The sequence below is a fragment of the Hemibagrus wyckioides genome, linkage group LG27, assembly GCF_019097595.1.
Source record: "Hemibagrus wyckioides isolate EC202008001 linkage group LG27, SWU_Hwy_1.0, whole genome shotgun sequence".
Lineage (NCBI taxonomy): Eukaryota > Metazoa > Chordata > Actinopteri > Siluriformes > Bagridae > Hemibagrus > Hemibagrus wyckioides.
Window position 1 is genome coordinate 19,791,782 of NC_080736.1, and position 11,833 is coordinate 19,803,614.

The following is an 11,833-nucleotide window of genomic DNA, read 5'->3' on the forward strand; positions in this document are numbered from 1 at the left end:
TGCCTTATAATATTGCTTTATGTATTTTATCAATGTGCATGGTAATACTCCTGCAGGTACACCATCAGACTGAAGGTCATTGTGCAAGTGTGTGTTGGAAGAAACATGGCCAGTGTCTGTACAGTGTCCAAGGACATCGAAGTGAGATTCGCACAAGAAGGAAGGGGCCACATACCTGAACGTTCCCCCACAGATAACATTAACAATCATCAACCATTACTTACACACACACACACACACCAAGGTGTGCACTGTTCATATACGCCTAAATCCTTGCAGTTTAATTTCTAGCCTTTGTAATAAAGAGAGAAATTTTTATGTTGCAGTTGTGTTGTAAATCAAGAGATGTTATTTGTTCAGTGCTTTGTCTGAAACACACACACAGTTCTCCACATACACAAACAATTACACACCATTAAAAACAGTTTGTGTAATGGTGTGTGTGTATATACAGACTTCCATTATAACTTAATCGTACTGGAGTGGAACTTAATCATAAATATTATGTTATGGCATAAAAAAAATGTAGGCTCCTGGTGGTCCAGTGGCAGGATCCCGCACTCTCATTGTCACGGCCTGGGTTCGATTCCCGAGCAGGAATCTAACGCAGCCACTGAAGAGTTTGGGTCCCAAGCCCAGGTTAAATGGGAGGGTTGTGTCAGGAAGGACATCCGGAGTAAAACCTGTGCCAAATCGAAACATGCGGACCAAGCGATCTGCTGTGACGACCCCGAACAGGGAGCAGCCGAAACAGCAACAGTAGCTTTAAAAAATCACCTACTCTTACTTTCCTCTGTGTTTGTGTGCGAGAGTGAAGTTTTTCACATATCAGAAGCGTGAACTGATTTCAAAAAAGACTGTCGATTATTCAAGATAACTTCCGGTGAAATGATTTAGTTGATTAGCCGCTGAGATCCCAGCTCCAAAGTTCTGTGGAGAATGTAACAAACGCTACTAAAGTGGTTAACAATGTCATACAAAGATATCAAGATACTGCAGAAGTCATCATTAAGCACAGGCTGTTCATCTTGTAACACGACAGGCCGCTCGATCGGATTGCAATAAAGCCAGCGGTAATCAAGTCTGAACAGGTAAAAAAGAAAGGTTAATCCAGGTAAACTCCAACGCATACGAGCGTGACGGATAGAAAACAAACGCCGGAGCCGCGCTCTCATCTTTCAGAAAGGTGGAAAACTAAAACGAGGGAAAGTAGCTGTTAAATAACGTCATGTCAACTAATTCATAAACGTGATGCTCGATCACGTATAATTTGCGCGGGGGGACAAAAAACAATTATATTTTTCAAATGATCTGTCCAGTCTTAAATTATATACCAAACCTGTAACTATAGAAACGCTAGCAGGTACTGATGCGCTAAAATAAACCTTAATATAAACCTGACCAATCAAAAGTCAGCAGTGGACTCTTGAACCCAGTGCATGAGATGTTTTATAACATACCAGGTTGTGTGTGTGATTACAATGCACTAGAGGGTGGCCTGTATGGGGAACCATCAGCACGTGTGTGTGTGTGTGTGTGTGTGTTTGAGTTTATAGGAGTTCATAATCCACACCGGCGGACTTCGGTATTTACACAACACATCACACACCTTTATGGTGCTTAATTTAGCCCTGCCCTGGCTCTGTTAGTTATTAGTTATGACAAGACAGACTAAAATAGCAGCATGGTGTGTGCAAACATGCGCACACACAGACTCATTTTACCAGACAAACCTGTCCGGTGCAGTGTCGTGCGCTCTGATCATGAGCTCGATTAAAATAAATAATGGCAACTTGTACGTTATTACGTTGTGGGTTAAATTACAATTTTACATACACACACACACCCCTATCTCCTGTTTACACTCCCACCTGCTCTGCACACACACACCTGCCATCAGGCAAATTCCCAAGCATGTGAAGGAGCTCTTTTCCTCCATATCAATCATGATCACTAGCATAGCTAATAAAACAAAACGTATAACAATTTACACACATTTAAATACTGTGCACTGATTAAAAACTTAAAACAGGACTCACTGAATGTGTTCACTGGGAACCATACTAGAAATTTAAAGACAAGACAAATTTCTTAGCTTTAGTGGAATTGTTTTTAGTGGCAACAATCACCCTTTTCCTCCTCATCATGACTTCTCTTCAATTGAAAATAAATTCAAAATCTGATAAACTCGCAGACTCGTAACGTGGTGCTTTGGAGCTGCGCTGACCTCCGGAAAGAGCTCCTTCACGCTACGCCGCACGCCATCCACGATGAAGGCTAATTTTAGAAATGCACAAGCATAAGGTTTTTTTTATATCGTACTATCTGATCCAAATATAATTTATCACAAACGTGCCGTGCAGTCAGTCAGTCAGGAGGATAATAATGTAATAATGAATAATAATGTTTTAGTGATTAGGAAGAATCCACATCCTTTTCACATTTATAGTCGTTGTCCTTCACTCTCCTCTAAGGCATCACTTCCGTCATCAATAGGATGCTTCATATCTATTTTGCAAGGAGACGCATATTGCAAATTTGTGGGCTGACTGCGACTTGAGAAGCTGCTGTCTGTCATTTGTGTGTGAAAGTGTGTGTCGAGGGAAGGGTAGCTCCTTATCTGCAGAAACACTGTGGGGTGATTACTTGCACTGTAACTCTGAAACATAGAGAGAGAGAGAGAGAGAGAGAGAGAGTGTGTGTGCGCATGTCCTTGTGCAGAAAACAAACCCACGCGCTAGTAAAAATATCAAAAATGTCCTCCACTTTACTGACACTGTAAAAGGAGTTTTCTCTGTTTTTAGTCTTTTCCCTGCTCCCATCCAGGGTGAGTCAATCAGATAAATAACAGCTGAAGTGTGTGTGTGTGTGTGTGTGTGTGTGTGCGTGTGTGCGTGGTTCAAATGTACAGGACACTGGTTCTCTTTTAGCAGAGAAAACATGTGACCTAATGAATGAAAAACACATTTAATGTTTGAGTGAGGCCACGCCCCTTTAATGAACCTGACATCGACAGAAACCACACCTCCTTTTAAGAGACTGACAGACTTAAGATGGGTACAAAGACCACACCTTCACTGAGACTGACAAACTTACAAGCCCCTTCCTTCACTGAGACTACCTGACAGAGGCCACACCTCCTTCATTGAGACTGACTGTCTCAGAGGCCACACCTTCACTGAGACTGACTGACTCAGAGGCCAGACCTCCTTCACTGAGACTGACTGACTCAGAGGCCAGACCTCCTTCACTGAGACTGACTGACTCAGAGGCCAGACCTCCTTCACTGAGACTGAATGTCTCAGAGGCCAGACCTCCTTCACTGAGACTGAATGTCTCAGAGGCCAGACCTCCTTCACTGAGACTGAATGTCTCAGAGGCCAGACCTCCTTCACTGAGACTGAATGTCTCAGAGGCCAGACCTCCTTCACTGAGACTGACTGACTCAGAGGCCAGACCTCCTTCACTGAGACTGAATGTCTCAGAGGCCAGACCTCCTTCACTGAGACTGAATGTCTCAGAGGCCAGACCTCCTTCACTGAGACTGAATGTCTCAGAGGCCAGACCTCCTTCACTGAGACTGAATGTCTCAGAGGCCAGACCTCCTTCACTGAGACTGACTCTGAGGCCAGACCTCCTTCACTGAGACTGACTCTGAGGCCAGACCTCCTTCACTGAGACTGACTCTGAGGCCAGACCTCCTTCACTGAGACTGACTCTGAGGCCAGACCTCCTTCACTGAGACTGACTCTGAGGCCAGACCTCCTTCACTGAGACTGACTCTGAGGCCAGACCTCCTTCACTGAGACTGACTCTGAGGCCAGACCTCCTTCACTGAGACTGACTCTGAGGCCAGACCTCCTTCACTGAGACTGACTCTGAGGCCAGACCTCCTTCACTGAGACTGACTCTGAGGCCAGATCTCCTTCACTGAGACTGACTCTGAGGCCAGATCTCCTTCACTGAGACTGACTCTGAGGCCAGATCTCCTTCACTGAGACTGACTCTGAGGCCAGATCTCCTTCACTGAGACTGACTCTGAGGCCAGACCTCCTTCACTGAGACTGACTCTGAGGCCAGACCTCCTTCACTGAGACTGACTCTGAGGCCAGACCTCCTCCACTGAGACTGAATGTCTCAGAGGCCACACCTCCTTCACTGAGACTGACTCTGAGGCCAGACCTCATTCACTGAGACTGACTCTGAGGCCAGACCTCCTTCACTGAGACTGACTCTGAGGCCAGATCTCCTTCACTGAGACTGACTCTGAGGCCAGACCTCCTTCACTGAGACTGACTGACTCAGTGACCACACCTCCTTCACTAAGACTGACCGACACAGAGGCCACACCTCCTTTATTGAAACTGACAAACATTCATCTGTGTTGTGTTTTATGTCATGTGACAGCTATATACGCCAACTAAGACCATTTAGACCATAAATCATGACCAAGAAGAAATTAAATTTCTGCACTGGTTTAGCTGATCATTTCTACCCTATCACATGAAAGCAGCATGTATATTCATTCAGGACCATTTTGAACGCTTATGCTGCAGTTCTTCTCACTGCTGCTGGCTTTATCATGGCTTTGTCGTCACATGCGAATGACTGAGCACATACAGGTAGGTGTGTGTGTGCGTTTGTGTGTATGAGCAGTAAGTCTCAGTGCAGACTCAGCTATGTTGGCGAGACACACTCGGGAGCAGCTGGAACATTAACGCAGCAGCAGAGGCGAGTTACATGAGTTACAGCAAAACAGGCAGGAAGGAAACAAGCGCTGATGAGATTAGTTCCTAACTGCAGACGCCGGTAATTCACAAGCTCTGTGTGATGCAGAGAAAAAAAGATTCCAGCGAGCTTGAACGTTTGGCACGTTTTCATCAAAATGTTTAGCAAACCTGACAAGAAAACGTAAAAGCCTCTATAGCAACGCGAATATCCTGAAGACGACTGGCCGAAGCTTCACTATTCTGTTCTATGAAAGTCACACGTTGCTGTTCCTACAGGTGTTCTACGGATAAACTACACCCCCCACCCCGCGCACACACACACACACACACACAGCTGTTGTTCCCTCAATACACATGCTTGTCCGAGGAAAACGCCAGAAATAGCCTCGCAGCAGAGAGGCAGACGGTGACATAATCCACCTCACAACTGGGTTACGAGCAGTCACACTGTGTGTGTGTGTGTGTGTGTGTGTGTTTAGTGCCCATAGTTCACACCCTCCAGAGTGAGCCAGTCGTGTGAATTGAGCAGGTTGGCAGCGTGCTGGAGGCCATTTGTAGGAAAGTGGACTGCCCTACACACACACACAAGCAATGTACACTCTGGCTCACAATCTGACCGAGGATGTCATTTTTCCATCAACTTCTCTGGCTGTAATTATTGTGACAAGGCCAGTGTTAAACACCATCCAATTTCTTCTTCTTCCTTTTAAGTATCTTCACTGACAGCATGAACAGAATTCTTGCTCTATCACTTTCATTTTTATGTGGTGCGTTTTCTCCGATTTAAATATTATTAATTAAGTCGTTCTCATTTGTGACAAAACAAAACATCAAGCATCAAATTTTCCTGAAGCTCAGGGGTCAGAGGGAGGGCATCTGGGAAAGCTTCCCTAATGATTTATTTGGTTATGAATTGAAACACAACATCCTGTATTTTATTAATTGAAAGTTTAGCGGTTGTGGAAAGCAAGTTTGTTCCTATCAACAGCTTTTTAGACCTTTAACAAGGTCAGTTCAGCGCGTTTAAAAGCATGTGAGATGCAGGTATTGAGAAACTGACAAGAAACTTGCTCTGTCACATGAACTGTTGTACTTGATTATATAATGTGCCTTAATGATGCACAATTAAAAGGACAAGTTTAACTACAGTGCAAGCATTTACTATTTAACTAAAAGGTTAAATCCACTCATTATACAATTTTGTGTAGTAAACACTAGTAGCACCTTTGCTCTAGTGCTGATTTACCGAGATCTGAAATTAGCACTAATTTGCATCTGTAATGAGATAAACTGCAGGTATAATTGATGTCACACACAAATTAACGGGAAGAAACAATATGTAAAGAAGTATTTTTCTGCAAGACGAACGCTCCCAGGAACCGCAGTGACTTCTTGAAGAAAACAAGACGGACAACGATATTCAGTATTGGAGTTTTGCAAACCGCGATCGCCGTCTGTCCACGTGATCACGTTTTGCACATGCTTTGCACACACAAATCTTTAGTAAATCCGGGCCTCTGTGTTTACATCACATTAACCATACAGGGGGAAAACTGTGCCACTTTCATAAAGCAAAGGCACATCAGTAACATTACAGCACAGTAAGTCACGATACTGCAAATAAATACTATCTGGTGTTTAATATATAACTAAACAATTCATCAGAAAAATAACAGATAAAGTAGCGGTCTGAACATTCTCCAAAATGTCCCCTTAAATGGCGTCCCGAAGTTCTGGTCGTCCCTAAGACAGAACAGCTTCAACCCCTCATGCTGGGAGGACGGAGTGGTGAGTCATCACTGAGGGAAAACAGCCGGGCAAAGTACTGATTCGCCTCATGCCACACACACACACACACACACACACACACACACACACGCAGATAAACTGTCCCACTCAGGGTGTTACACTCTTTTTAGGTTTTATTTAAAGGACTTGGGAATGTCACGCAACTTCTCTGCTTCTCAACACGTGCTGGATCACTTCAGTTGGTGTAATCTGAGCACGCACTGAACCAAAAGACACGAGTTAGGGTTCGAAAATCGTGCTGTGAAAACTGCTGCTTGCTCACCACCATAAATTCTCATTGCATAATCCACTGTGCTGACCCGAGTGACATGAGAAAGACAGATCTGTAAAGTTAAGGGTAAGAGAGCAAGGAAGAGAAAAATATAAGGAAGAACATATAGTGGTAGTATATCAACACACACACACACACACACATGCTATTTAAGCCGGTTGCTTTGACTTTAAATCAAAACCGAAATGTCCTCTGCTCTTTATATAGCGGCTGATGATACCAAGGAAGCCGAACGGGAGTACAAACTGACACACTGCACGATGCTATCACGACTAACAATAGAGCTGTTTACACACATCATTAGCCCTATTCATCGTGGTCCCGGTTTAGCCGTAGTGAAATTTAACTCAGTGTGGCCTTAAAACCAACCCTGGACTGGGCCGAGCTTCAGCAATGTAAACTCCCAGGTGATAGCGAGTCTAGTTTCCCTTTTTATCAGCTGCTATCACATACAAATATGCTCAGCCTAATCGTAACAAACTATGCAAACACAGAGGGCACGGATGCGAGGCGAGCTGCCAACGCTGTCCAGGTTTGTCAATGATCAGACAGAAAAAAAAAAAGGCAAGGCAAGCCCTAACAAATACGAGTGGTGGTGTCCAACCTTTTGTCGTCGTGTGTGGGGTCAGTGAGGACCTATTTGTTAAACAAAATCAGATTAAAAAAAAAAAGATTTTCCGCCAAGTATGTGTTTACTACATCCGATTAAACAGTTGATAAGCAAAGCAACCTAAAATTCAATTCAACACAAAACCACCCACTTCATTTCAATAAAGCTTGAACAAACCAGTACACACAGGAAGTACACAAACACGCATTACCTTTCAGCTGCTCAGTGACACTCTGCCCGGCCCGTTCTGTCACTCTGCCGTCCTCTCTCTCGTAGCGGTCATCCAGAAAGCTTGCCGTGACCTCGGACAGGTGAACCTTCCCGGCCACGCCGAGCTGCTCCATGAGGTTAGCCAGGTTAACGTCATTGGACCAGACGTCGAATTTGAAGCGCTTCATTCCCAGGATGCCACAGAGCACGGTGCCCGTGTGCACCCCTACACGCATGTCCACCGTCTCGGACGTCTCCTGGCAAAATTGTTCAATGGCCTGGATCATACCAAGTCCCATCTCCACACAGCAGTAGGCGTGGTCCTCACGTGGCTCGGGGCATCCTGCCACACAGTAATAGCAGTCTCCCAGCGTGCTGATCTTCTCGCAGCGGGTTAGCTCACACAGCCGGTCGAAACGACCAAACAGATCGTTCAGCAAACCCACCAGAGCGGGCGCGGATTTGTTTGCACTCATCTTCGTGAAGCCTACGATGTCAGCAAAGAGGATACTAACAGGCTCCATACGCTTCATGTTGAAGGGCCGGAAGATGATCTGGCCGCGCGGGATCGAAGTCTTCTTGCGCTTGTTGTTCTTGGGGCTGGAGGACGTGGCACCGGCGCCAGACACCGAGGCCGAGCAAGTCCCGGCGCTGTAGCGTTTGCCGGAGCTCTCGCTCTCTTCGTCACCCTGCTTCATCAGCTCGTCGGCCACCCGGCTCGGCATGACCGAGTGGATCATGCGCTCCTTCAGCGCCTTCTCCACCTCTAACTCCTTCCCATGCATGATAGCTTGTCCCACTTTCAGGAAGGTGCTCCGTGAACGCACCTCAGACATGATGAACAGATGTATGCCAATTGCATGAGCACACAGGTGAAGAAGTACTTTCCCAGGTGCCAACCACAGCAACGACACCTCTCCGCTTGACCTCTGAGCTTCACCATCCAACCACTTTCCCGTGTCTTGACCACCCATCCCGGCCAGGTGTAGCCACCCGAGCGTCTCAAAAAGCACAGAGTACAGGAGCCCCAGTAGCACTGAGGCATAGAGGCGCAGGTGGAGCATGCTGTAGAGCAACAGCAGCACTTCCATGCACAGAGAAAACGTCCCCACGGGAGAGATACATGGAGCTACCTCGGAAGGTAGTGTCCGATTGTCGCTTCTCTGCCGTTCGAAGCGATCAAAACCAGAAGCCTGCATTTGCGGTGCCAGAGTGATACAAATGGTGATAACGATGAGAAGCAGCGAGGCCTGGTTATAGAGCCACACGTAGGGCCGGGAGAAAGTGAACAGGAGGAGGAGGAGGCACAGGATGAAGAAGGTCGCTGTCGGAAGCAAGAAGCTAGCGGCCTCGCACCTGGAACCATTGACTCCAAAGTACAAGCCCCAGAGCAACGTGGCTACGGCCAAGTAAAAAAGCACATAACGAAAGCGCCGCTGCGTTTGTGGGAAACACCGCTCCCTGCACGCCTCCTCTAGCGTAGCGGAGTCGAACTTGGGATCCCAGCACTGCGCCGCTGACCTCTCGAAGAGCTGTGGAACTGTCCGGTGGCCACGCAGGCTGCTCATCACCGTCCTGCGGATCCCGGACTCGCCCGAGCTGCAGCTGGACGAGATGCTGTATTTGGAGGGCTTGGCGCTTCCCGTCGGGCCCTGCTCGCTCACGCTTTCGCCCCAGCTCGAAGGCTCTTGTTCCACGGAAACCCGCTTCTGCAAGTGTGCGTCGCTAATGTGGACATTCACACCTCCTCCTCCACTGTCACAACTAACCTCAGTGTTTTTCACTGACTGCTGCTGCTGCTGATGTTGCTGTTGTAGGGATGCCATGACAACAAGTGCTCGCCCGACAAAGCTGTCACATAATCAGGGAACGGAAAGAGAAGGTGGGTGGGAAAGGGGCTTTTGAAAAGAAAAACAGATCCAAAATGATTTGAGCAAATACAGCCACAGAACAGACGTCTTTCCGTGCTCTCTCTCTCTCGTGTGTGTGTGTGTGTGTGTGTGATGGACCGTCTCAGACTCTTGAGCAGTCCATTATCCAGGCGTGGATGACGTCAGCACTCGGATCCCATCAGGCTCGGTGGCGCTGAGGCACTTCGCGTGCACTTTTCCTCCGCCAAGCTCGAGCGCCGTGAATCCGCTCTGGCCTTCGCATCAACACACATCGTCCCTGTGTTTAATCCCCACACTCAGAAAAAATAACCTGGAAAATTAATAACCCTTTTTTAAAAAAAATTTCTTTACGTGTAATTCGGTAGTTTATCGACGTCTATCGGAATTTCACGTTCCACTTTCCGTGTGAAACGCCGTGAAATAAGTGTCCTTTATCATATTTAGCGTCTACACCCGTTTAGATGTAAATAACTGGCTGTAATGTGCTGCATTGCTGAGAGAGAAGACAGCCTTGGGGAAAACTGTTTTAAGTAGAAACGTGTTAAATATATATATATATTGCTGTTTTTAAGTTTAAAGGGAATTTTAGCCGACCTTAATATTCCCAGATCACGTCTCCGCGGTGTGACGCCGGGGTCTTAAACAGGACAGCCCTGTAAAGAACCAAGCACTAGCTGAACATGGAGGCATTTCTGCTCGCTTGTTTCCCTCGTATCCGAGGCTGAGCCTGTTTTAGCCATTGCTGTTGGGGTTGAAGGCAGAGAGAGAGAGAGAGAGAGAGAGAGAGTGTGAGAGAGAGAGGGGCCTGTTTCCCACCGAGGAGCCGCGTCCTTTCCTGAACTCCCACTCCGGATATCAGCCCTTAATATTCCCGCTTTCTAGAAAAAATAACGCTTCAGCTCGAACAAGAATCCTCAGACTGCCTTAAAATTGGGTTTAGGAGTCGAAGAAAATGGTCGGGGAAGGAAAAATGAAATAAAACTGACGCGTTAAAGAAAAAGGAAAAATCAGACGACGGTTTAAAGAGGGGGAGAGGGAAAAAAAAACGACAGTCCGTTTTAGCATGGAGGCTAATCGCGGTCTCGCGCACATCTGGCACGCGACAAAAATACCAAAATAACACTGAGGTAAACTGAAGCGCGTTAGCCTACATGACACCGACCCAAACACACCGACAAACTTATTTTTATACTCCGAACTATGCAACAGCTTTGTCTTTCCGTCCTCTGCTCTTCTCCCTTTAACGAGACTTGCTCGAATTTAAGCCCATTTCACTTTTTTTTTCTTTTCGGAGTTGAAGAAAAAACATGACGGAGCCAGACGTCAAAGCCATGTTCGATAATGTTTCCACACTAGGATGGAAAGTTTTCCTCAGGCCCGTAGTTTCACTTCAACGCAGCACCGAAAAATAAGAAAACACAAAAAAAAATCAAACCAATATCCTTCTTCAGAACCGTCTTCAGTCCTTTGCAGAATGCCACCAAGACGTGATATAGTTATGCATATAAGGCTAGGCTCTGTTCGCAAACCCTCATATGCTGCTGCTGCTGCTGCTGCTGGGCAAGTCCGGGTTTTTTTTTTTTTTCGTTGGCATGCTCATGAATGCCAGACAACACAGAGCTGCTACTGCGTCTTCATGAGGGTTGCCAGATCACAAGCAACTCTCTAAACCTCATTCGGCTTTCTCATTCCATTTAATGTAACCAAGTCCAAATGACAACAGTGCAGCCTTCCAAAAATGAGAGCTGCCTGTCCGGTGTGGTCCAGCAATTTCCCTTACGCGTTAAAATTAGCTCGCATTACTCGGTGATCTGATCCCAATCTGGCAACCAGGGACTCCTCTTCCGCTCGTTCAGGGGTTTCTTCCTCCCTGTTGAATGAGTCTGCGCGGCGTCGGCGTTCGTGGGGTTTTCTCGTCGTGTGGTCCCGCGACTTCGACATAAACGACCGGGACGTCGTTTATGGTGTCCGCCATTGTCGTTTGAACGCGAGGGAAAAAAATTGTCTTTTCTGTACTGGAGGTAGTGTGCAAGTTGAGTACACTACTAACATTTAAGAGGAGGGGACTGTGTGTGTGAGAGAGAGAGTAAGTGAGTGTGTCGGGTTGCCAGATTCGACTGACAAAGCATTACCCCGGTCACACCCACAAGTTCATATTAGACTGTAGTGTGGACGTATCGAGGTCGTGTGTGTTTTCAGTAATTTATTAATAAAAAAGAAAACAAGAAAAATATTCACTTCCCAGCTCATATAACATGATATGCCTGATTGTCTTAATATTTCTTAATATATCTATAATATATTAATTATA

The 11,833-nt window shown here is 46.3% G+C and overlaps 1 protein-coding gene across 2 annotated transcripts in view; it reads right to left on the reverse strand.

Moving 5' to 3' along the window:
- The window catches only part of adcy9 (adenylate cyclase 9), a 27,067-nt gene extending 15,467 nt beyond the window's left edge, over positions 1 to 11,600 (reverse strand). For both annotated transcript variants that reach the window (XM_058381909.1, XM_058381907.1), the window contains exon 1: positions 7,632 to 11,600. In XM_058381909.1, coding sequence (XP_058237892.1) covers positions 7,632 to 9,456 — 1,825 coding nt within the window. In that variant the 5' untranslated portion in view covers positions 9,457 to 11,600. The remainder of the gene's footprint in view (positions 1 to 7,631) is intronic.
- Positions 11,601 to 11,833: the final 233 nt, after the last annotated feature.